Source organism: Lampetra planeri, unplaced genomic scaffold (assembly GCF_965212315.1).
Source record: "Lampetra planeri unplaced genomic scaffold, kcLamPlan1.2.h2 scaffold_605, whole genome shotgun sequence".
In the NCBI taxonomy this organism is placed as follows: Eukaryota; Metazoa; Chordata; class Hyperoartia; order Petromyzontiformes; family Petromyzontidae; genus Lampetra; species Lampetra planeri.
The window spans coordinates 1-24,844 of record NW_027615428.1 but is presented as its reverse complement, the minus strand read 5'-3'; the positions used below and the strand labels follow the sequence as shown (position 1 = coordinate 24,844).

The 24,844-nt window shown below is 43.4% G+C and overlaps 1 protein-coding gene across 1 annotated transcript; it reads right to left on the bottom strand.

Moving 5' to 3' along the window:
• Positions 1-146: 146 nt before the first annotated feature.
• On the bottom strand, positions 147-20,335 carry LOC144741574 (aspartate--tRNA ligase, cytoplasmic-like). The gene is given in 21 exon segments (XM_078624089.1): positions 147-238; positions 347-418; positions 496-607; positions 751-825; positions 827-838; positions 1,254-1,299; positions 1,408-1,424; positions 1,427-1,550; positions 2,147-2,300; positions 2,954-2,978; positions 2,980-3,089; positions 5,125-5,236; positions 6,813-6,872; positions 8,295-8,375; positions 9,062-9,164; positions 11,713-11,815; positions 12,478-12,570; positions 13,283-13,340; positions 14,060-14,089; positions 16,518-16,620; positions 20,313-20,335. Coding segments are annotated over 21 exon segments (1,605 nt in total).
• Between the last annotated feature and the right edge of the window lie 4,509 nt (positions 20,336-24,844).

The following is a 24,844-nucleotide window of genomic DNA, read 5'->3' as shown; positions in this document are numbered from 1 at the left end:
AGGTGAGTGCCGTCATGTCTTGTTGTTAGACAACAAGGCTCAATAATCACTAGGGTTCATTTTAAGTATTGATCTAAGTGGTTTGTTAGTCTTTGATTGGCACTGGCCCCGTACCCTCTCTGGACTGTTGGTTCCCTCACGTCTGCTCAAGGTGTCAGGCGCTTCGGGTCACGTGGGAACATGGAGGTCTGGCGCACGTTGTGTAGCCCTAGGTACAGCATGCAGACTCTCTCCAGGCCTAAGAGGACGACAGCTAGTCACTGAATGAACAATCAGCGCTCAACCAAACCACCATGTATCAGCAACAGAGCCTTCACTGAGTGAAAAGACAAAGGTTGTTTCCTACCAATGCCTCCGCCGCCGTGTGGGGGAGCGCCATACCGAAAGGAGTCGATGTAGGACTTAATCTTCTCCAGATCTGAAATAAATGAAGTGACTGACTGCAGAGACTCCATCCGTTCTCTTGACAGCCGTTACCGCTGCTGCTGTTCTTACCAATCTGGTGATGGACGGCTCTGTCAGTCAGCATCTGAGCGTTGTGGATTCTCTGAGCTCCAGACAGGATCTCCTCTCCCCTCATGAACATGTCATAGGAGTTGGAGTATTTCTGGAAAAAAATAAACACACAACATCAGTGTTCAGGTCCATGATGGAAGGGAAAGAGACACCACAGCAGATCATAGAGGACAATGCTCACGCCGTCATTCTTACAGCTGTACTATATGCACAGATATAACATCTGTCTGTGACCTTACAGGGTTGTTGGGGGTCAGGCATCGTGTAGAAGGGTCTCACAGACAGTGGATATTTGTCCAGAACGTAGAAAGTCGGTGTCATACTGTGGAAGATGAGATGAGTGACTGCCCTGTTTCGTCGTTGAAGTTGGAATGTTATTATGTCAATGTGTTCATCTCCTTGTCGATCACATTCGTCATGCTACTGTGACACTTTAACATTGTAAAGGAAATGCTGAAACACCCAGAGAGGGGAGACAGTTGTCAACCCGTAGGCCTCTGTGCAGGCTGCTGTGGATTCACTGAACAGCTCCTGTGGGTGTGTGACCGTTAGACAAACAGAATATCTAAAAGACGTTGAGGTAGTAAAAATAAGATGTTTTTGGATAAGAGAACCATATAAATGTGGTTCCTTCCGCTGTCAGCAAATACATTGTCAGCAGCTGTTCAACATGTTTGTCTGAACGTCTCCGTTTTACTCAAAGCACGTCCACAATGTGTAGACACTACTGAACCCACCTTCTCCTTCACGAGGCGACCAAGCAGCTTTTCATTTGGCGTCGTACTACAGAAAAACAACAGTTGTTACTGTGGAAATAAGTCAGTAACTCATGTGACAGTACTACATGAATGTTTGTGAATCCCTGCCTCCTTCTGACAAAAATGATCTGACCTGAGGTCGTCCTCGTCCGCCCATCCTCCACTCCGGCCCCACGCAGCATGGCCAGGGCCTCGGTGTACTCCAGTCTGAGGGTTGGCTCCAGAAACTTGAACGGCTCGCTGGGGAACTGTTTGTTCACCGTATTGATTCTCAGTCTGGAAGCTGACACCAAGAACCAGTCAGTTTCAGGGATCAGTTCACATTCCTGGTCTGTCAGACGTCCAACTGCTTCACTATGATAAATTTTGAAGAAACTGAATGTTTGAATAAAGGATGTGACGTCTGCAGTTTACAACAGGTTGATCTGATCTTCATCTGTGTTCCACAGACGTATACTTTCACTGATGCTGATCCATCAGTTTTCTAAAATGCATGTCTGAAACATCAGTCATCCTTCTTCGTTACAAAGAGCAGCAGAGTTGAGTGGCTTCATGTTCTTTTCAACAAAACAGGTCTGTGGAACAACTCTTCTTGGAGACATTTTCACATGAGGACACTTTTCTAAACCTAAGAAAGAGCTACGCATCAGTCGGGGAGCATCATATTCACACACTCATCTGTTCATACCATTTACCCTGCTCTAATATCGTCACATGCTGGTGCTGGTTCAGACCACTAGGAGGCACTAAAACCACATGGAACATCATTGTGTGTCAGGTCGCTGCCAACAGAAATCCTCTAAGAGCGGAACAATTCGGTCCTGCATGACCTCTTCCATTGTCCTGTAGTGATCTGTCCAGAAACTCGGTGCTCCTACTTGTCTCGCAGGCCCTTGAAGATCTGGACCAAGGTGTCTGTGATGGAGTCGATGACTTCGTGGTAATGGTAGTTGAAGGCCATCTCAATGTCCAGACCCACAAACTCAGTCAGGTGACGGTGGGTATTGGAGTCCTCTGCCCTGAAAACTGACACCGGCCACGATTTACAGAGATTCTCAAATCAGACCAGAAGCTGCAGCTGCTGCTTCTCTTCCTGCACTATCAGATAATTTCATTTATAATTATGTCCTGATGATGATGGATGGCTATGATGAATGACTCCACAGTGACCCCCAACATTACAGTCATTAGCAGCCACATATGATTAGCCAACACAATTATCCAAAGCTGAAGGTAATGGGCCAACATGAGGACGGCTGGAGTGTGTTTAGAAGCAATACACACAAGAATTACTCAGAAGGAAGCATCAATAAAGGTCTGCACCACTACAAGACCTCTGGACATGTGTGCTAATAGTTCATTATACACTTGGAATGAGAACGGAGCTGAAATTAAATGTACAAACGACTGTTATGTGAAGTATGTGAGTTTACTATTGAAAACTATGTGTTCTTTCCCTGAATACTGACGAACTGTCTGAGATAGTTGGTGTCCTCGGTGGAAGTTTAAAAACACTGCGGTAGTTGGATGGGACCAAAAAGAAACCACAGACTAAACAGAAGGCAATCTACTGGATTCACTGGAGCTGATGGATGAACTCATTCAGCTCCATGGAATCTGTGTCATGGGGCTCTTGCTGCCCGCTTCAGTGGAACCTGAATCGAAGGGAAACTTCTTACCTGGACCCACACAGAAAACCTTGTCACAAGTCAGCACAGATGCACATCTGCTTGTACAGCTGTGGGGACTGAGCCAGGTAGGCGCTGGTCTTGAAGTAGGACACAGTGAAGACGTTTGCTCCACCTTCACTGGCAGCTAGAAGACGACACACAAAACAGGATTTTAACAGACACACTGCAAAAAAGAAGCTGACCGATGAATTCACAAAGAAGGGACCATGTTTCACATCACAGATTCAATGTGGAGAGCAGAAAATGTCTCAACGGTCAGCCTTCACTGGTGGGAGAGAACAGGAAATCACTGTAGGACGAGTGAGAAGTTGTCCTACGGTGTGTGGCTGTGACATTTGTAAATACTCCATGTCCTTTGCTCCCAACACGGTTCCAGCAAAACTTTTTTGTGTTTCCATCGGGGACACAACCTGGTACGTGGGGGTCTTGTTAGTTCCTCCTCCGGTGGAGGTTCACGTGAGCTGAGCCGATACTAAAATGTCCTGTGACTGGTCACAGAGAGACGTCCCAGTCAACAACACAGTGACAGTGATCCAGTTCTTCATTCCTGGTCTCATCTCATTCAACATGTCTGATGTGTGTTTTGTGTGTGTTTGCTGTCTGCTGAGAACGTTCACAGTTCGGTCTCTGTGATCCTGTCCTGCTCCGTCTCCTCAAACTGAGTAGCATGTTCTTCTCCAAGTCTGACATTGTTTATGTGGCGTACAAAAAACTGCTTCACACCTGATTCCAAAGAACCACCTCAGGGATTTGTTAGGGGAACCTGACAGTAAGGAATTGCAGTAGTCTAACCTAGAAGAAGCGTGGATCAGCTTTTCCAGCATTGTTACGGGACAGGAAATGTCTGATTTTAGCAGATATTCCGCAGATGGAAGAATGCTGTTTTTGTGGTAATGTAAGAGTTAAAGGACAGGTCCTGATCGAATATAACACCTAGGTTTTTTACTGTGGTGGTGGAGGCCAAGGCAAAACCATCTAGGGAAATGATATGGTCTATAAGTGAGGACCTCGAGTGTTTGGAGGCAACTACAATTACCTCAGTTTTGTCTGAGTTCAATAGCAGGAAGTTAGTGGACTGAGGGCAGGGGTCACCTGGAGCTGGACTGACAACCGCTGGGGTAAGTCAGCTGACCTCAACATGAAAAGTAGCTCGGCTTGTCTGTGGTTACAGACATGACCATGTAGCATGTCCCCCAGTAAAACCGTATGAAAGAACAATGACCGGAGCCCAAATAAGGAGCTGAGATGACTGACAGCAGCAGTTCCATGTTGAAGATATCATCTGAGGTTTGTCATTTGATGCACGACATCAAAGCCTCTGACTATCGTCAGACGGGGGGGGGGTGTGTGCTCTGCGGTGCAGGCAGGCAGTAAGGTGTGGGGTTTTGTAAAGAGCATACCGTGTGCATTCAGAGCTTCTGCCCAGATTAGAAAAAAGCGCCAGTTTTGGAATTTAAAAATGTCAGGGAAGTCATGTCATTGGCTCCTGAAGGAAAAGAGGAAGTGAAACGCCATGTTTCATAACAATTGTAGAGGGAGAGGTGCAGATTTCAAGGTCTCAGAGTCCCTCCATCCAAACAGACCAGTTCACGCAATTCAATCAGGTCCTTATTAACCTCCAAACAGGTTTTCTCTCATCGTTTTCCATACAAATTAGTCCGTTCCCCATGCTCCATACTCATTTTAAGTGAAGCTAAAAAGAGACTCCAGATTGGCAGATTAAGTAAGCACAGTGATTTCAGTAAAATACAAGCAATTATTGATGGAACCGTCAGTCTTCCTGTTCTGTGGAAATGAGGAGTTGATTGATGCGTTAAACTTTTAAGCTTTCTAAATTAAACAGCAGAGGTCTATTACATAACCCCTGACTGACGGTTAGTTGGTTTGGGAGGGGCTTTGTGAACATTAACTCAACTTGTGGTTCCTGATTTCAACTGCAGACATGAAAACATGGACAGGAAGTCAGAGCTGACAACTGTCACAGTGACTCACACTACACCTGTGGGTGGCCTGATATGGGAACGAGTGTGCTGCGACTGAAACATGATCAAATACCATTCTGTGTGTGTGTGTGTGTGTGTGTGTGTGTGTGTGTGTGTGTGTGTGTGTGTGTGTGTGTGTGTGTTGGGATCAACCTAAGGGTGTGTATGTGCTTGTACCTGATATGATTTTCGGGGGTCTGGATCTCCACAAAGCCCTCTTGCTGAGGGTGTCTCTGAAGAGCTGGCACACTCCTGACTGCAGGCGAAAGATGGCCTGGCTGGTGGTCGTCTTTGAAAAACACACACAGGCAGCATTACAGATGAGCTGCTTTCTACACAGATTCAAATATGAAGGTTCTGTCAAGTGAGGACCATATGTCGAGAGCCAGCATGAGTCAGACTATTAAGAAGCTATGGTTAGGAGTGTCAGGGGTGAAACCAGGGTGGGGACTTCAACTGCTCAAACTCAAAACCCCAAACTGCAGCATGTCCCCAACGTAAGAATTACACTCCTTCCATGCTACTGACACATCTGTGGCTTTCAATTCCACTTCTTATTCATTTCCATGAGGCAGGTCCTCACTGTCCTTTGACACACTTCACACCCTTCTCCAGACTGTCGTTGATCTTAATCCTGGTCAGCACATTCACCTGGGCTAAATTCCCTCCATTTTCATCTGACTGTTGTGAAAGAGAGGACAGTGAACAGTAATAACTATGGTTATTACTGGTCATGGCCTGTACATGGCCCCCCCCGAGGCCATGTGAGTCATCTGTCTCATGGGCCACAGAGTGTGCTGAAGCACATGGTGAAGCTGGTGAAACCACACAAAAATTAGAAAGCACTTCCTGTTTATTGCACAACTGAGTGAGTGAGTGAGTGAGTGAGTGGGTGTCGAGGTGGGTGTGTGGCGCTTCTCAAACAGGCAGTTGGCGAAGATAGCGGCACGCCTCAGAAAACAGACGTGAGCCCGCTGAGCCACTCAGGGCAGACAGACCGACTGCTTTCTTTTCTACTGATCTGTCACTTTTAAACACTTTTCTTCTGAGATTCAATGCACTCAATGTCAGATGTCACAACAACAGTTATCTCATGATTCTTCTAAGAGAAATAAACATTCACATGAGCAGCTCTCCGCAATGGAGGGCATGAAGGAAAAACTTCCCTTTGCAGGCTCAGAAACCTTGAACAGATCCAAGGCTACATGTGGTGACCTTCTGCCTCGACCAGTAGGTGTGAAACAAAGACAGTATCAGAGAGACAGATGCAGCCAGGGGCGATAGAAATCTATAACGGCATGAATTACAGTGGTAAAAGACCGGTCACATATAAGGTTCTCTTCACCTTCATGTCCAAATCAAAACGTGTGGCTGCTGTGAAGCACCGTGTGTTCAGCAGACCCCAGGAGTCAGGTTTGTTCTTTAGGAGCTCCATTACTGGAAGGTTTTATGGTTCCCCTCTGGAGTGTCTGTCTGCCAGTGTGGGGGACCACTTTACAGCTTCACTGGGCTGTGAAGTGCCCACACGTGCAGAGTGCACAGTATTACAGGAACAGGCGGTGTAGTGGGCCTGTAACCTCTGCAGCTCACACTGTGCTGTGCATCACTCATGCAGGAGCAACACATCAAAAGATGTGCACGTTGGTTTCAAAGCTCCGTCACATAATTCAGCTGTAGTCGTGCTCTAAAACACTGACTGTTCTGACTTTCAGAGCAGCAGTGATTTTCAACATTCACACTTAGTTATTTTCATGAGAAGATTTCAGATGAATTGTATCAGGAGAAATGACACTAACAACTAACATAACCTGAATTACTGTCATAGCATTCAAACACGTAGAAGGCCCAGCTGATCCAAAACTCACCCGGAGATCAATCACTCTGTTGTCCAATCTGGTGTCCTGGTTGACAGTGGCTCTGCCCTCCTGAGAACATAAATGAACATTTTACATCAACCAACCACCTTCAACCATAAAATATGCAGCAATATAAGAGCTCCTGTTCTTTTCACTCCAATCTCTGTGGGCAAAATTGTTTCCATTTTATCTTGAGAGGTCTAGGGAGGAAACAGGCTAAATGTCATATGTGCTGATTGTTTCTGTGACAGTAAGTCAAACTGGTCCACCTGATGTTCCTCTGAGGGACCAAACTACTGTGGCAAGCTGCTTTGACAGGATCAGATGCAGCAATGGGGGGGAGGGTCATCAGGGAAATACGAGAATAAATGGAAAAAATAAAAAAGACAAACGAAAGCCAAACTGTTGCATCACAGGGTCACGCATGTCAGGATTCCTTGTGGGACCGGCTGGGGTTTGAGCTAATAGCCTGCGTAGCCACAACCGACAGACGGGCGGACAGAGAAGGTCTCTCAGGATGGATCTCTGCTGCAGCTGCACAGATGGACTCACTGCTCCTGTCTTCATGTGAAACCACAGTAGATACTAGAGGTCAGCTGTGGGGATATGACCAGTAATTTGCTTGAGCATAAATGATGGTGAGTGAACAGCCAGCACGGCTCTACCGGCTTTGTTCCTCTGGGCTGGGTGAACCCGGTGACCATGGATTGTTTTCAGTACCCACCTCCATCAAGGTTCATAGCTGAGCCGGAATGAACATGTGACGTCACAGAGGGCCATCCTGTGATTAGTCACTACAGACAGAGGGCCGTCCCTCTACCTTCCACAGGAGTCTACCAGCAAGTTCTACCGTTGTCACGTTCTCATTGAACATGTCTGATGGGTCCATTAATGAGGAACATATGTCTTTGTAATTTTTGGTAGGTTAGAACGTGAGGGAGTGCAGCGAGGAGTTCTGTGTTGGTGATTGTGTCCTGATCTGACTCTTTTCTCTTTGATCTGTTACAAAAAAATCCACAAACAGTTGCAACTTCACCATGTATCTCTCTGTTGTTAATGTGTTATCCATAAAACACTGTTTGTGTTGCAGTTTCTCACAGCCGGCGCAGTGACGTGAACCCACATTGAAGGGGAACTGAATTGTGATGGAAAAGTACCTGAATGGAACCAAACGGAGCAGGAGCCGAATCGAGGCGATGCAGTGGAGTGGGAAAAGCACCATAAGTGGTAAATCTTTTGAATTATTGCTGCTTTGAGCGCTCCTTTGTTGGCAATGTTCGGCATTTGGAAGGTGATTAAGGCCCAGTTAAGGGATGCATTACTGTGTATTTTCATGACTGAGAAGCTGATGTATAATAAGAATAAATTGCAGTACGTGTCTACAATGAATAGGATCAGCCTCAGATGTCAGCCAAGAAGTCCCAGTTGATGGAATTGGTACTGGAATGGATCTGAGTAAAGCACGATTTCCATGCCTAAATTCAAACTCACCTCATCCCCTTCTCCGTCAGGTCTGACGGCATCCTCCAACTGCAGGGGGAGACGAGGCTCTGCCTGGCTAATGACAAAAATCTGAAAAGCAGAGGGAAACCAAAGAACATTCAAATTCAGAGGGTGACAGACAACATCATCTGTCTACACCTCATCTATGCACCAATGTGTTAAGAGCAGCACAAATCATAATAAAAAATGAATAAAAAATAATTTTGACCATGTCAGTTTATAAAGAACTCTTATTTCTTATAATATTACATGAATGATTAATGAATGTTTTACTATATGCCATTTTATGAAATTTGAAAACACTGGTAATTACTTCAGAGAAACATTCAACCGTTCCTTGGGGGCTAATTTGATCTTTATTGTAAATCACTGCTCAAGGATAAAGTCTCTAGAATATAGTTCTGGTGTGGTTCACTTGGTAAAAAGGTGGGCTCAGTCTGTAGTAAGAAAATAACAGAATTAAATACAATCATGTTTCATTAAAAACTTCATGAACTGCCAATGCTGACTAAAATATTTCATTGGATCAATGTTTAAGGTACATCAGTTTAATTTGACATGTGAATAATGTGGACATACCTGCTTGAAATGAATATTGTTTTGTCCTGGTTTGTGTGTAATAAAGTGTAAAATATGTTTTGTCCTGGTTTGTGTGTAATAAAGTGTAAAATATACTTGTTGGATGGGCATTTCCCCTGCAAGATGTATGAAAAAGGACGATGCATGTTTTAACATGCAAATGAAATGCAGCCAACCCTCTCAATGTGAAGCTCCACGTCCTGCTGGGAACAGCTTTCAATCTTCTGCTCCACTTTCCTCACCAACGCCTCCACATCGACAATGCTCTCCTTCGTGATGCTGATGGAAACAGTTCAAAGGTAAACAACAGTTAGCACTTAGAAAACAACCTCATCTGTGTGGGAGGCTAACTGCGTGACAACATTTCCATTAGAGTGTGACTTTCATATTTCAGTGTGTTGCGTGCTGGGGTGTGGGATATGTCAGGTTCAGTCGTATGCAACTGCTGTTGACGTGTTAACTGGGGGAGAGGCAGCTAGCTGTGATATTGTTAGACTTTGAACCTATTCCCTGTTCACCTCAAACCAACAGGTAGCAGATATACAAAAATGTTTTCACATCTTGTGAGTGCTGGGAAAAAGAACAAGCACCAATCAACAGACTATCCAATTATTTCTCAACAAGAGCGCTTTCACTTCTTGCTTTTAAACAAACATATCTGAGACTGGTGGCATCACACTGACTTTGAACAAAGGCCCTCAGTGAAAAAACTGAATTGAAATGCTTTACTGTGCTTTCAAAACAGCACCACTGAACCGGGTAGACAGGATTCATCAATGTATGTTGTAAATTAACAGAAGCATTATATATAATTATATACAATTTCAATCTCAGCAGAGTAAAAGTAGATAGAAACTAGTGTGTTACAGAGGAAGACAACTCACTACCAGGCATTTAACATATTCACGCTGAGAGCTGTGAAGTATCCAGGCCTATCAGATAGAGAAAGACAATGCCCCATCACTGAAGTCAGTCAAAATGAACGGTAGCATGTGAGTGGAATCCAATTTGTAATGGTATTATGAGTTTCCAAATCAAGGCACAATGTTCTCACAATGCCAGAACAGAAATGTGACAACACCACACTCTCCCAAGTCCTCCTCATTAATAATTTATTACCTGTATGCACACACACACGCGCACTTACACACCTAGTTGACAACATGTAATTAAATTACCCGGTCTTGTAAATATTAAATTCCTGTACATTGGTTACAATTGCTAATCACTAATGCTGAGCATTTTTTTTTAAATCTTGCCAAAAATGTCAAAAATCCCCTTAAATTTAGATGCTATATGAATTCACCTTTCAGATAAGTTTTGAGACGATCGTAGCAGGACATTACCATTATTACACCATCACCAAATTATATTCACTGGTTATTAATACAGATAATACAGCCTCTATCTCTCTTTTTCATCAAATAGATAAATACTGGATGAGATGCAACGCCAAAGGGACACATACCGGGACAACAGATTTAGGCATAAAATCTACTAGGAAACCAATTCTAACATTTTCTAACAGCTGCATGAGTCTTTTTGAGTCTATGATGAAAGAAAGTGTTATCATGGGAACAATATTCAAACTTTCACCAGTTTGGTTACAATAACCAACGGAAGAACTGCTAAATTGCAAAATGCGCAAGAAGGAACTTGAGGGACAAAATCATCTGACAAAACAACCTTAAGTGTCCCAAATTCAAGAAAGGGAACTTTTCTATAAAATCCAAATAACTTGAAATTACTTGTGTCTTTGTATTCAGCTGATGACTGTTGGGAGGAGGTCCTCTCAGCAGCTCAAGGGAACTGTGTTCAGATGTTGACACTGCTTAACAGAATGAGGGTGGTGGAAACAGAGGTCAAGAGGTGGCTCTCAGTCAGCTTTGCACTACACAGTTCCAGCTCGACTCGGCTCTACTCTGTTTGGGTCCATTACAATACGGCACACGTCACAGTGCCAGCTGCACAGAACTGCCGTGATGGTCCCAGGTTCTATCACCACTGGAAACATAAAAAATCGTGTCGAGGCTGTGCTGAGTCAAGGGAGCTGGAACCATGTAGTGGAAAAGCCCCATAACTACTCATTACATTAGAAAAAATGTTTCCATTTTTAAGGTTGTGGCTCCTTCAGACTTACGAAGTATAAATATCAACATAAGAATGTACGCAGCACCTTAAGTTTCCAACAGTATGATCTTACTTCCCTCAAGTGGCAGTGTTTTCCTTTTCTGTGGATGTGTGCCTATTGTTACATGGTCCACCTCTGAGTGTTTTCCTGTGTAGAACAGTACATAATTTGTCGCCCACTGCTCAATGATGGAAATTGTCGTTGCCTGTCATGTGCCATTTGTTTTGTATTCAGACTGACCAATTAGAAATGGAGGTGCCAATTACATATATTGGGAGCAATTAGTTTACAAAGTGCTTCCTTACACAATTATCATAAAACACATTACTGTTGAATGTGACTTCATTCACGAGTTCTGATGTAAACACCAAATACTATCAGCAGCTCTATCAAAGTGCATATCTGCTGTCCCTTCCCTCCCTGCTAACATGACTCATGATGCCTGGCTCCTGTGAATCTTTCACTCTCTAATCCAAGCTGCTGTATCTGTCATCTCAACAGGAACAGCTCCATTAAAACACAGTTGTATCCCACCCTGTTAACAGCCAGCTTTTATTGTCAAATGAAAAATGACTGATTTCCCCAAACCCCACAGCTCTCAGAATGTGTGAAAATGGATCGCCGGACAATTAGGTCCCAGGATTTTCCCACCATTGTTTTTCCCTGTCTGACAGGAAGCGCTGTCTCTGGACTCACTTTGCAGCAAACTTGACCATCTGCTTGCTGGCACGATCTCCCACTGCGACCAGTGCTTGCACGTTGAACTGCTGTTGACGCAGAACCAAGAAGCACTGCTTCCCTGCAAACAAAAAACAGCAGGTGACAGCAGCTGGCTGTGAAAACTCCATCGCTGTGACATGATGAAAAGTGAGTCTCAGGTCCTCCTGCTATTACAAGTTGTCCTTCTCATCTGCAGTTAAGTGTCAAACATTTGTGAATGGGGGTCTTCTCTTTGAGAGCACTGAGAGGAGACGGGAGATTGCTACCTTCCTAACAAACACACACCTCGGAACAGTGCTGGGACTTAACACAATCAGACCACCCAGGCACTTTGATGTCTGCTGCATGTGAGAGGGAGGCGGGTGCCACAGTCCCACCAACAGATGCACATCATTCGAGACCAAATCAGGATGTTATTCTCTGCAGACATCCTTACAGCGTGTATACTGCAAGAAGACTTAAGGGGAGGAAAAGGGCCCTTGACTCTTTAAGGTGTGCTGAAAGGAAATGACTACAACACCATCATTTCAGCTTCCAGATTATTAGTAATCAATCAAAACAGAAAACAGTATGCAATGAATCACTGGGTTCAATGTATTCAATCGGAGCAGATTTACAGGTATCCAGCAAATCTGATGGCAAAGGAAAGAACTACACACAGTGATGTCAGGCATCCATAGCATGAGGAAACCATAGGTGTTATATGTTACATGCAGTGGGGGCAGGGGCTGGGGGCCTCACCTTTGGCTCTGCTGGTGTGAACTCGAGCACGCAGCCAGATCAGCTCATCAGTCTTTTCAAGAGTAAGGTCTTGGACAAGCACCAACTTCCTGTCTGGCTCACACACACACACACACACACACACACACACACACACACACACACACACACACACACACACACACACACACACACACACACACACACACACACACACACACACACACAATTACTTCAAAGTGATCTGGATCTATTTCTTCGCCTCTGTGCAGAGAATCATACACCCCGCTAAGTACTAAAGGCAGACGCATGCGCAAGCTTGTGAGGACATGCACACAATAAAAATGCTCAAATTTCAGACGTGACTAATAAATGACACAGAAGGAGCTCGCTGAAAGCTGTCTAATGCCCCATTCTCTGTGGGCTTCCTGACAAACAGATTCTTGTTTTACCTGTGTCACTTAAAGGCATGTTTCCTTACTATCGGCATGCAGGGAGCAGACAGGGTGACTGCAACAGGGAAAACACACCCACCTGTTTGGCTCAGAACATTGCTTCAACCCACGTAAAAGGCCCCCTCCACCCTAAACTGCATCCAAGCACCCATGGGTGGGTTTCCAACTCCTCTACTCTCCCTTGCTTTCCAGCCTGGGGTTCCACCTACTGCTATGACCTTCCAGACAATAGATGTGCTTCCTCAGCTTCTCCTCTTGCCATGGCTCGTTTGGACAGTCATGTCGGACTTTGTCTGGACAAGCAGCATCTATTTCTAGTCTGTCGGTCCCAGGGAGGGGGATGGAGCTGCTGCCGCCGCCGCCATACTCACCCAGTTTTTCTTGAGACTGGACCATCACAGACACACCATATCGGTCCTTGGCGAAGTCCTGAAAAACAGCAGTGAAGATCAGTCTTCAGTTGATTGATTAGTCTGGGCCTGTCTACTGTAGCTGCTGTAACTGACAGATAGCAGTTTACCTCATGATTATCTGATGGGATACAGAAACATTAAGCAACATGCAGGTGTTTGCATGCAAACTAGGATTGCGCAGGTCGCAACTGTTTTTCCACAAGGGTGATGGTATGAGTACTTTCATTTTGGTACTCACCGATACTGATGCCAGTTGGACTTGGTGTACACGGTGTACCCCATCAATAAATGTATACTTTGAATTTATATGACCTAGACTGTATACACATTCTGGGGGACAGGTGGAGAACTGGACATGAGGTGGTTAGCTGAGGTCTAACTATGAGATGTGCTAATGCTGCACGCACGCACACAGTAGACTGTGTGCTGCATTTTTTCTTGCAATTGCTTGTATTCGATATATTTCATATTCAGCTCTGCCTCAAAGGGTGTACTGAAGCAGGTGGACGAGGAGACGTCAGATTGGTTCAAATCCAACACGGCACGCAAGCACGTTGTATCAATCAGCGTTAACTTTGAAAAGTCTCCACACCTCTGTAACTGACGCACTCTGTCATCTCATCAACCAGTGGCGTGTGTGGTGCTGGGGTCACGTTACGTCAGGGAGTATCGGAGTACCTTCCTCATGCAAAAGGTGTGAAGGTAGGCGGGATAGGACCTGTGGAGGATACTTACATCTTCCTCTGAGCTTTGTTGGTCAGCCGCCTGAAAGAAAGAGGAGGTTTGAGGGTTTACAGGTCATACAGGTCTGCTACAACGGTGTTATAAAATGTGTTTTCCTCTTGTTGTATGCAGGATGTGAATAAAATGAATAAATCTCCATTCTCATTGCACAGCTCTTCTCACTGCTCTGACACACAACACACAATGAGTAATGGCAGCAGGAGATATTGCTTTGTAATAGAAACAGCACAAGCGAACAGATATTTTTCATCTCTGCATTGACTTGGAGGCAAATGACTGAGGGCACGATGAGATCCAATCTTGGTGGAGTTACACTTTCATTTTCTATGCAAATTTATATTGGTGCATGGAAATGGCTGATTGCAGCCAGCCATCCTTACTATGATAATCCAGTCACATGATGGATGATATTGCTGGATGTGATCAGCTGAGTATGGACCCTCAATAGCCATGAAGCACCAGAGCTAAAAGTGACAAGTGTCGGCGTCAACGTTCTCTTCTGTATACATCACAGTAAACCTGGTCTTTCCCTCATGCAGCAGCAGCCAGCACACTCGCATCTTTTATGAAACATTGTGACTGGGGAGTCCAGCACGAAGGAGAAATACATGGTTTTTCAGGGGAAAATGCAGAGATATACTGATTTTGAAAATGACATTTAATGCCAGTGATTGGCATGGAAATGACACAAGGCGACGGGATTTTTCAAGGGGATTGTTGATTGAACAAAGTCATGGCAATTGAGTAGAGGCAGTGTTTCCCCCAAGTTTACAGCTGTGGCGGAGAAATACGACGTGTAAAAAACACCTTTTATTGTACAGTCTATTCCCGGGGAGTTTGGTGTCTGGATTCTTAAGATCAGCGGAGACATAAAGTGGTAGTTTACTTTATGACAGTAGATTATTTCCTCATGAAGGTGGGCAGCTTACGCTTTCATCTGGTAACGATCGATATGATTAATGTGTAACCAGGGCTCGAATGTGCGACTGTTTTGGTCGAGTGTGACTAACTTTTTTTTCTAGGTGTCAACGGTGAAAAAATAAATTTCTCTCTTCAGCACATCATCTCACTGTGTCGTCCTGTGACTGAACTCACACTCCTGTTCGGATCATATTGTGGTCTGAACCAATAAGAGACAGACTGGGGAGGGTCTTTGCCTCTGATTGTCTACGGTCCTGTTCACGGTTCTGTGTTTAAGCGACCTGAGCGCCAGCAGCGGATTGAAATGAAAAGGAAACCAAATGCAACAAAGAGGGAAAATGATGAGAGGTAAAGACATTGGCATTTATTTCATCAAGTAAGCCCACGGTTACAACCAGTGCCACTAATGAGAGTTCATCCAGCCACGACACAGAGCCCTCGGTCAGTAGACACCAAGCCCCGGTCCCTCAGCGACAACAGCAGACTCGGAACCAGAGGAGATAACCGAGTCTGAGACAGAGTCTGGCCCTGACACTGAAAGGAAAAAGTCCAAAGTAAATTTGTTCAGACAGGACTGGATTAAACAATTTCCCTGACCAAGGTACGATAAGGAACTTAACGCAGCGTACTGCGTTTATTGTCAGGAATGTGGTCAAAGCCTGGCTGGTCATGGTGGATCCGTGAGTGGGTCAATATTTTGCATTGAAACTCACCAGATTTTTCACATTTTTCAGGAGAAAAAAAAACAAAACATGTCAAATAAAACACCCCCTTTGCTGTGACAAGTGTGTAGAACGTGTCCCCCTTTCCCAGCTGCATTTCAGCGGCAGTCTGTAATGGTCAGATCCTCTGAGGAGAAACGGGGACACCATGTGGACACAGAGATGACCTGTGTCTGAGCAGTGTGTTTCTTAAATGACTTCTGTTATGATCTGTTATGATCACACTGAAAATGAAATAAACTTGGTTCAGGGAAACCCTGTCCCTGTAATTCATGCTATATCATACATGTCATATTCAACCTGCCAACACATTCTGATCTTGAACACACATGGACTTTTTTTTGACCCAACTGTCTTCTTGACTGTCATGTTTTCATTTGCAGGACATCTACAGACGCAAACTGTTGGAGTATCAACACCAACTTTCATGAGTGCATTTATTCAGTAATGCTGTTGTGCATTTAAAGTATGTTGATACTAGAAAATTATGTGAAACGTATGTTAGATTGAACACTATTTCTTGGTAAGAAATTTGTGACATTTGTGACTCAAGCTGAGTTTATCTTTTGGTTCTCTGGTGTTAGATATTTGCAGAGAGTTGCAGAGGAAAACAGCACTTTGTTTCGACAGACATAAAGTTAAAATGGACAGGAATACTTGGAAATACTTGGACAATGGATATTCTTTCCCTCCCACCAGCTGACTAACCCTCCAGGACCCACAATGCCCAGCAGAAATGCACGCCACAGCCTGACCAGCTGTAAGAGGGGGGCAACGGATGTGAAACCCAGAACAAACATACTGACCAGCTTGGCTTGTTTCTCAGCCTTCTTTGCAGCTTTCTCGGCTTCTTTCTGCTGTTTCTTTTGAGCTTTCTTTGACTGGGATTGTTGTTCCTCCTCTGCCGCCCTGGGACAGGAAGAAACATAGAACGTAAACATTCAAGTCGACTTCCACCTTCTATTTCTCCTGCATCCGAGAGGAAGTTTTTGACTGCTGTGGGAAAAACAATTTTAAGCCACCTAGTCGTTGACTCCAAAGTCCTTAAAGCCCATTTCTGACCTGTAGTAGCCTGTGAGAACAGAGATGGAACTTTACGGAACGAAAGCCAAAGAAGTACTTCAACCCACAGCAGAATTTTCAAAATCAGTTTTTCATTTCCTGAACAACCTATAACATCAGATTACAATAACCTATTGTCCCATTTGCATTAAATATTCTGTATAGAGAATAATAAAGAATGATCCAAGATATGTTGGCCTATGTTTGAGTAGTAGATAGTTCATATCAAAAACAAGAAGACTGTCAAATGTCAACATTCAGAAACAGACTGAATTTTGCTCTTCTCCAATGACTCTGACTGTATAATGTCTGTGCATGAATGAGTGCCGCTGCTTTTTCCAGGTGTCTCTACCTCAAGGAAGCCACTTCTGGTTAGAGGAAGTAACAAGGATCAAAGGCCAGTCAACTCTTATGAGTCGCACACTACTGACAACAACTTCAATTTCCAGCAAAAATATTAATTTTTACAAGATTGTGTAACATTTGTTCATGACAATGAATCAGAAATTAAGATAAACTGATTTTTGGCCATAATCCCCTGAACCTCAAAACTGCAACGACCACGGCTTAACGATTGATCGCATTTGCGATAATATCACAATATGACCAAATGACACTGTGGTGGATGCACTTGCATCACACGGAAGCAAGTACTGAGAAGAAAACATCCGGTTCCTGCCCAGACTGCTGTAGGTGTATGGAACTATTTTGGCTTTTAACAGGACGATGCACAGCGACAGGTATGCTAACAGTCACACTGGTACCTCACGGGGGTAACACCGCGAATCTTTATCAACATCACAAGGCCCCAAACAAATGTTGAATAACTAACAGGACAGCCCCCAGAGAGTCACCAAATACCACTCCACAGGCAGCGCGGTCTGCAAAGCTCAAACCAGGTTGGAACAATAAATTATAAACACTGATGAGAGAAACAGAGTGTGTGTGTGTGTGACAGAGACAGTGTGTAAAGTGTGTGTGTCTGTGTGAGAAAGAGAGAAACAGATAGTGTGTGTGTGTGTGTCACAGAGAGAGTGTAAAGTGTGTGTGTGTGTGAGAGAGAGAGAGAGAGAGTGTAACGTGTATGTGTGTGTGTGTAAAGACAGATCGTGCAGGGGGTTGACTGCATGGGTATGAATAAGTGAGATTGTAATGAGGAGGAAGGAGGCAGCACGAACTGAGGCACTTAACATGTCACATATTTTAACTCAGTGTTTACTCCAGGCTTATTTGTCAGTGCTTTATGTTGTATTCATAATCATATGTGTTTACAATGCTGGAAGTGAAACAGATCAGTCAATGTACTAATGTGATTTAAGTGTAGTATTCTTATTGATTCACCTAAGTTTACTTCACATAAAGGCCTTACATGAAGGAACAGTTGATGCTTCACCTCTAATATCATAATCAAAGCAACTGTAGAATGATTCCTTTGTTCAGTGATTCAGGAGATGAGCAATGTAAAAAAAATTGCACATTAAATCGCAATCGCAATATGGTCAGAAATACTATGGATGAGGGATGTCCAAATCGGCCCCTGAGGGCCGCCTATGCTGCAGGCTTCATCAGGTGTGTAGGAGCAGGGTGCCATCTAAAACCTGTCGGATAGGTTTAGACAACCGTGACATGATTCCATGTGAAGACCACCGACATGATGTTCTAACAAACATAAGTTGTTTTACAGAATAAACAACCTGGGTGAGCTGCTGTCTCTGAAGCAGATGGCTACTAAATCTGTCAAACTGGTACACAAACAGTTAATAATTGACCAAACTTTTATGAGCTAGCTTCTATTGCTTAAACCATTTTTTTTTATTACACATGAAGTGCAAAGATCAGTTTATATGTCATAACCTTTGCACATATCAGATCATCGCTGTGTTTGAAACTACTGTATATCATTAACTGACAAATGCAAATAAAAAAAATGTGATGTGTAATCTCTTATTTATTGAAAACAACTGAAAGATGAGAATTAGGTTCAAATTAGACTTAGTTGTAATTAGTTATAATTAACTGGTTCGTGTGTGTGTGTGTGTGTGTGTGTGTGTGTGTGTGTGTGTGTGTGTGTGTGTCAACATTATTAGCCACCTTGAAACGTCTTAATATTTCTCTACAATACTGTCCAATGTTTGCAATACTGATAAAATGTCATATAGTAAATCATTCACCATTGATGTGGATGAACTTTGGTCCAATGTGGAGCTTAAAAGGAAATATTTATATAAGATTTCTTTGTGGAAAAAAATGGTGAAAACTGACATGGTCAACAATTTGCAGACAGGAATAATGACTTAAAATCCTTAAGGACAAATGTTGTTATTGTCAGTTCTGATCAGAAAGTCTCCACAACTACTACCGCCATAGCTAGTAGTTGTCGGAGGGCTAAACATATAGACCACTGCATCTCAGCCAGCATACCAAAAGAAACGTTCATTTGACCTGATGGAGATGTTTTTGTGGATGCACAAACTATAAAACACTGAGGTCATGACCCATGTCACTTCAAGGATTACAGGTTAGATTTCATTTTATTAGGGTGGTAAATTTGGCCGCATCTGTTTGCTCCTGTGCTGAAAGTGTGTGAGTGCGCACACACGGTAGAAATGTAGTCTTTCTGATCCAAAACTTACAACAACCTCTTCTGGTAATTTCTGTACTAGGTTGGCACATGTGTGCTGAGGGATTTAAGCTCATGCTTCCTGTCGGCAAATAATTTTGGTCATATCCAGTTTTCACCAGATTCTTAATAATTAAATTTGGAATATTTCTTTTACGTTCCAAAGTGTACCAAAATTAGGCCATATTATTAATAAATGATTAACTATATGCAATTTTAAGAAGAATATTGCAAACATTGGGCAGTATTTTAGGGAATTTTTTTTTTTCTTGGGGGCTGATAACTAACTGTGCTGGTCAACGTTTTAAGTGGAGTTAAAGTTCAACAACTGACATGGCCCAGCATGAAGGACTGGTGGAATGCCCAGGAATGTGAATAGGGCTTACATTTAAAACTCTAATTACTGACGTATTGTGAATAGTTAACCACTAAACCTGTAAGTTCTGATGCTAAATGCAATGTCAGTGTTATAATAATATGCCATATTCATGGCCATAGAGAAGATAAAAACCTGAAACATGTTGAAAAGGTTTTAAATAAGGTCATAATAACCTGGTATATGTTATTTTGTGTTGACGAAAGATTTCGTCCCTGTAGTATAAATATGTGGCTAAATTGGTAAACTCGACTTCCTAATGATCAAGTTTTTATTGGCGTTTTTGTACTGTAAAACATTCTGCATGCCAAGCGAACGTATCTCTCCGTTAGGTCGTACTTAAAAGTGACAATGATGGACAAAATGTTCTGCTTTAAATTACGTTTTGAAAGCTGCCAGATGATGCAATACACCGCATGTGAAAGCAATGCTAGCATTCACAGCTAGCTATTTAGGCTAGCAGTGCCTGGCGTACATTAAGGCAAAAAAGAATGTTACAGCAACGTAAAACGTGATTTGTAGCATTGATAACCAACACCTTACCCCTTTACTTCCTCTTTAGTCATGTTGACTTATTTTCTTGGAGAATACGGAGGAAATGCCCCACTGCTGTTTGACAGAAAGTAGCAGTTCGTCAAGCTGTTCAGAGCATGGACGAGCACAGGAAGGAGGAGCCGTTTAGACGGAGCACCGACTGCCGGATTCTGTGGAGTCCGACTGGGAATGAGTGTTAAGGAATGGTTCCTGGAACGAGTCGGTTTAGTGTGCTAACAGGCCTTTAAATAGTGAAAAAAACAATATTAAATAATAAACGGCGACTTTTTAAAAAATCCGTTTTTTAGAATCTTCTTCTGTTCAAGCAGGGACAGGCACTGTCTGTAGTGTGAACCTTAATCCCTTTCAAGGGTTTAGGACATAAGGTGTAGTATTATGTGGACTGTGAAATCCATCGAGACAATTGTAATTCGTAATGGTGGGCTATAAAGAAGAAGAATATGCTGAGCCTCTTGAAGTGGAATGTTGTATATACTTTTTACATTTTCCTTTCTTACACACCACACATTGAACTGGTTCTTTCATCAAACGTTTGTGGCTATAATAATGGCAGTTTTCAGAGTAAATATCAACTAGTTTCTCAATTTTCACTGAAACCTTTGGCAGTGGTTGTAGATTGGCCTTAAAGCATCCCATAATGAATGCTTTTGTAGGGAGCCTAAAGGCAAGAATGTGATGCCATTTTTTGTGAGTTCTTGCATTTACTCACACAAGTAATGTGAGTAAATGCATGTTGGCCATTTATGAAGTTAGATCGTCTGTGAAGGTTCTCGGTTACTAAGGTCATAATGTGTATGCTGAGGTTTATATAGGACAACATGAACCAGAACCAGAACCATAAGCATACTTATTGGTATTGGTCTTGCATTAACTTAACAAAAAAAAAAAGCTGTTTTTCGTTGTAATTTATTTTATTGTTTTTTTATTGGTCATTTTTTTCTGTTTCTTGTGGTCATTTTTTCGTGTTTTGTGATCATTTTTTCTGTTTTTTTATGGTAATTTTTGTTGTTGTTTTTCTTGGTAATTTTTTCTGCTTTACTGTGTATTTCTTCTAGGTTAAGACCACCATCCTTCCTTTTGTTGCAAGCTCAATAGAAGCAAACGTGACCCGCTTGTTTGCTTTAATCCAGTTTGATTTTGATTTGGGTTTGAAACACTGGGAGAGCCTCCTGTCTTTATATCATACAGATGGCGTCATCATTATTTTGTCGACTTTACGCAGTCACCTGAAGACCCTGCAGTTGTTCAGACGACCAGCCCATTCAGATCTGCTGAAGATAGTTAGATTGTCATAGTTTGTGTGTAACTAGTTACGTCCCTTACCATTATTGATCCCGTAGTTCAAAATGTCTCATGGATGCAAAATATATCCATGAGCAGAGTATCCAAGGATGCAGGGTCACTTGCAGGTGCCAAATACCTAGTATCTAGTCTCCTCCTTCCAAGAAAAAAAATCACCACGAAAAGTGGAAATAAATTACCACAAAGAACAGAAAAAGTTACCACGAGAAACAGAAAACGTTATCATGAAAAACAGAACAAATTACGATGAAAAACAGATTTCTCACGTGAATGAGAAATTTCTCCCTCCTCTGCACATATCCAAACCATCTCAATCTAGCCTCTCTATCTTTTTCTCCTAACCTTCCTGTCTGTGTTGTCCCTCTGATGACCTCATTCCTAATCCTGTCCATCCTGGTCACTCCTAAAGAGAATCTCAGCACCTTTAACTCTGCCACCTCCAGCTCTGCCTCCTGTCTTCTGCCTATCGCTAGTGTCTCTAAACCATACATCATAGCTGGTCTAACCACAGTCCTGTAAACCTTTCCCTTCACCTTAGCTGAAACTCTTCTATCACAATCACTCCTGACACTTTTCTCCAGCTGTTCCACCCTGCCTGCACCCTGTTCTTCACTTCTCTTCCACAGTCTCCACTACTCTGCACTGTTGATCCTAAGTACTTAAACTCCTGCACCTTCACCACCTCTGCTCCCTGTAACCTCACTTTTCCACTGGTCTCCCTTTCATTTATGCACATATACTCTGTCTTGCTACGACTGACCTTCATTCCTCTTCTCTCTAGAGCAAACCTCCACCTTTCTAGGTTCTCTTCCAACTGCTGCCTACTCTCACTACAGATCACAATGTCATCTGCAAACATCATCGTCCAGGGGAGACTCCTGTCTGACCTCATCTGTCAACCTATCCATAACCAAAGCAAACAAGAAGGGGCTCAGGGCCGATCCTTGATGCAGTCCTACCTCTACCTTGAAGTCTTCTGTCCTTCCAACAGCACACCTCACCACTGTTCTACTACCTTCATACATGTCCTGCACCAGGCCAACATACTTCTCTGACACTCCTGACTTCCTCATACAAAACCACAATTCCTCTCTTGGCACCCTGTCATATGCCTTCTCTAAATCTACAAAAACACAATGCAGCTCCTTCCTACCTTCTCTGTACTTCTCCATCAGCATTCTCAGTGCAAATATTGCATCTGTGGTGCTCTTTCTAGGCATGAAACCATACTGCTGTTCACAAATCTCCACTTCCTGTCTCAACCTGGCTTCAACTACTCTTTCCCAAACCTTCATGGTATGGCTCATCAACTTCATCCCTCTGTAGTTACTACAACTTTGTACATCACCCTTCTTATAAATTGGTATCAGAACACTCTTCCTCCACTCATCAGGCATCTTGTTACTGTCAAATATTTTGTTCAATTCAATTCAATTTATTTGTATAGCCCAACATCACAATTTACAATTGTCTTGATGGACTTTACAGTCCGCACATTGCTACACCCTCTGTCCTAAACCCTCAGTCAGGGTGAGGAAAAACCATAAAACCCTTATAACAGGGGAAAAAGAGGCAGAAAGCTCAGGGAGGACCACAGAAAGAGGGATCCCCCTCCCTGGGACGGACAGACCTGCAATAGGTGTTGCATGCACAGACAATGAGCATATAAACAAACAGTGAGTCAGCTTGTGAAGTCTAGAAGGTCCAAGAATGCATGTGAGGCAGTTCAGAGTCCAACAGTGTTTTTAGTCCATGTCTGCCCGGGGGGTAGATGCCAGCTGGAGAAACTTTGGAGATGGGGAAGATGAGGAGGCAGTTCAGTAGATTATGGCACTGGGGGTGGGGTGTGTCGTGCAGCATCAGCGGGTCAAGCAGTTCTCCAGGTTGGGTGGCGGGCAGTGCAGGTTGGATGGCACCAGAACTCAGACAGAGAGAAGGGGTTAGGTACATGCTGCAGATGTTTATAGAACAAATATTTGAGGGGTGGGGGGGAGGGGGGGGGGGGGGCTGAAGGGGAAACGGGGGAGAGAGAAAGAAAGGAGGTGGGAACCAGAAGAGGCTTAGTGCCAATGCTCAGTGCCACTGTTACGACTATGAGTTCCCCCGGCAGTCTTGAGCTATGGCAGCATAACTAACTAAGGGCTGGTTCAAGGGCTGGTTTAAGTTGACCCTGAACCCTGAGGCAGCCCTAACTATAAGCTTTGTCAAACAGGAAAGTCTTAAGTCTATTCTTATATAAAGAAAGTGTGTCAGCCCCCCGCACCCAAAGTGGAAGGTGGTTCCAAAGGATGGGAGCCTGATAGCTGAATGCTCTGCCACCCACTGTGGTTTTGGATATTCTGGGTACAACAAGCAGTTCTAGATTTTGGGAGCGTAATGGTCTATTTGGATGATAAGGTACTATGAGATTTTTGAGGTATGAGGGACCCTGACCATTCAGGGCTTTAAAGGTAAGGAGAAGAATTTTGAAATCTATTCTGTATTTAACTGGGAGCCAATGTAAAGAGGCTAGTACAGGGGATATGTGGTCCCTTTTTCGGGTTCCTGTCAGGACACGAGCAGTGGCATTTTGTACCAGCTGCAGGGGCTTCAGGGAGTTGTTAGGGGAACCTGACAGTAAGGAATTGCAGTAGTCTAACCTAGAAGTTACAAAAGCATGGATCAGCTTTTCAGCATCGTTACGGGACAGGAAGTGTCTGATTTTAGAGATATTCCGCAGATGGAAGAATGCTGTTTTTGTGGTATGTTTAATGTAAGAGTTAAAGGACAGGTCCTGATACAGGTCGGAATATAACACCTAGGTTTTTTACTGTGGTGGTGGAGGCCAAGGCAAAACCATCTAGGGAAATGATATGATCTGTAAGTGTGGACCTCAGGTGTTTGGGGCCAACTACAATTACCTCGGTTTTGTCTGAGTTCAACAGCAGGAAGTTAGTTGTCATCCAGGTCTTTATGTCTTTGAAACAGGCCTGGAGTTTAGCTAATTGATTAGTTTCATTTGATTAGTTTCGTTTGATGGACAAGTAGACTTGTGTGTCATCTGCATAAAAGTGGAAATCTATTGAGTGTTTCCTAATCACATCGCCTAAGGGGAGTGTATACAGAGTGAATAATAATGGTCCTAGCACAGACCCCTGAGGTACTCCATGACAGACGTTGGTGTGCATGGAGCTTTCGTGATTAATTGTCACAAATTGAAACCGGTCTGATAAATATGA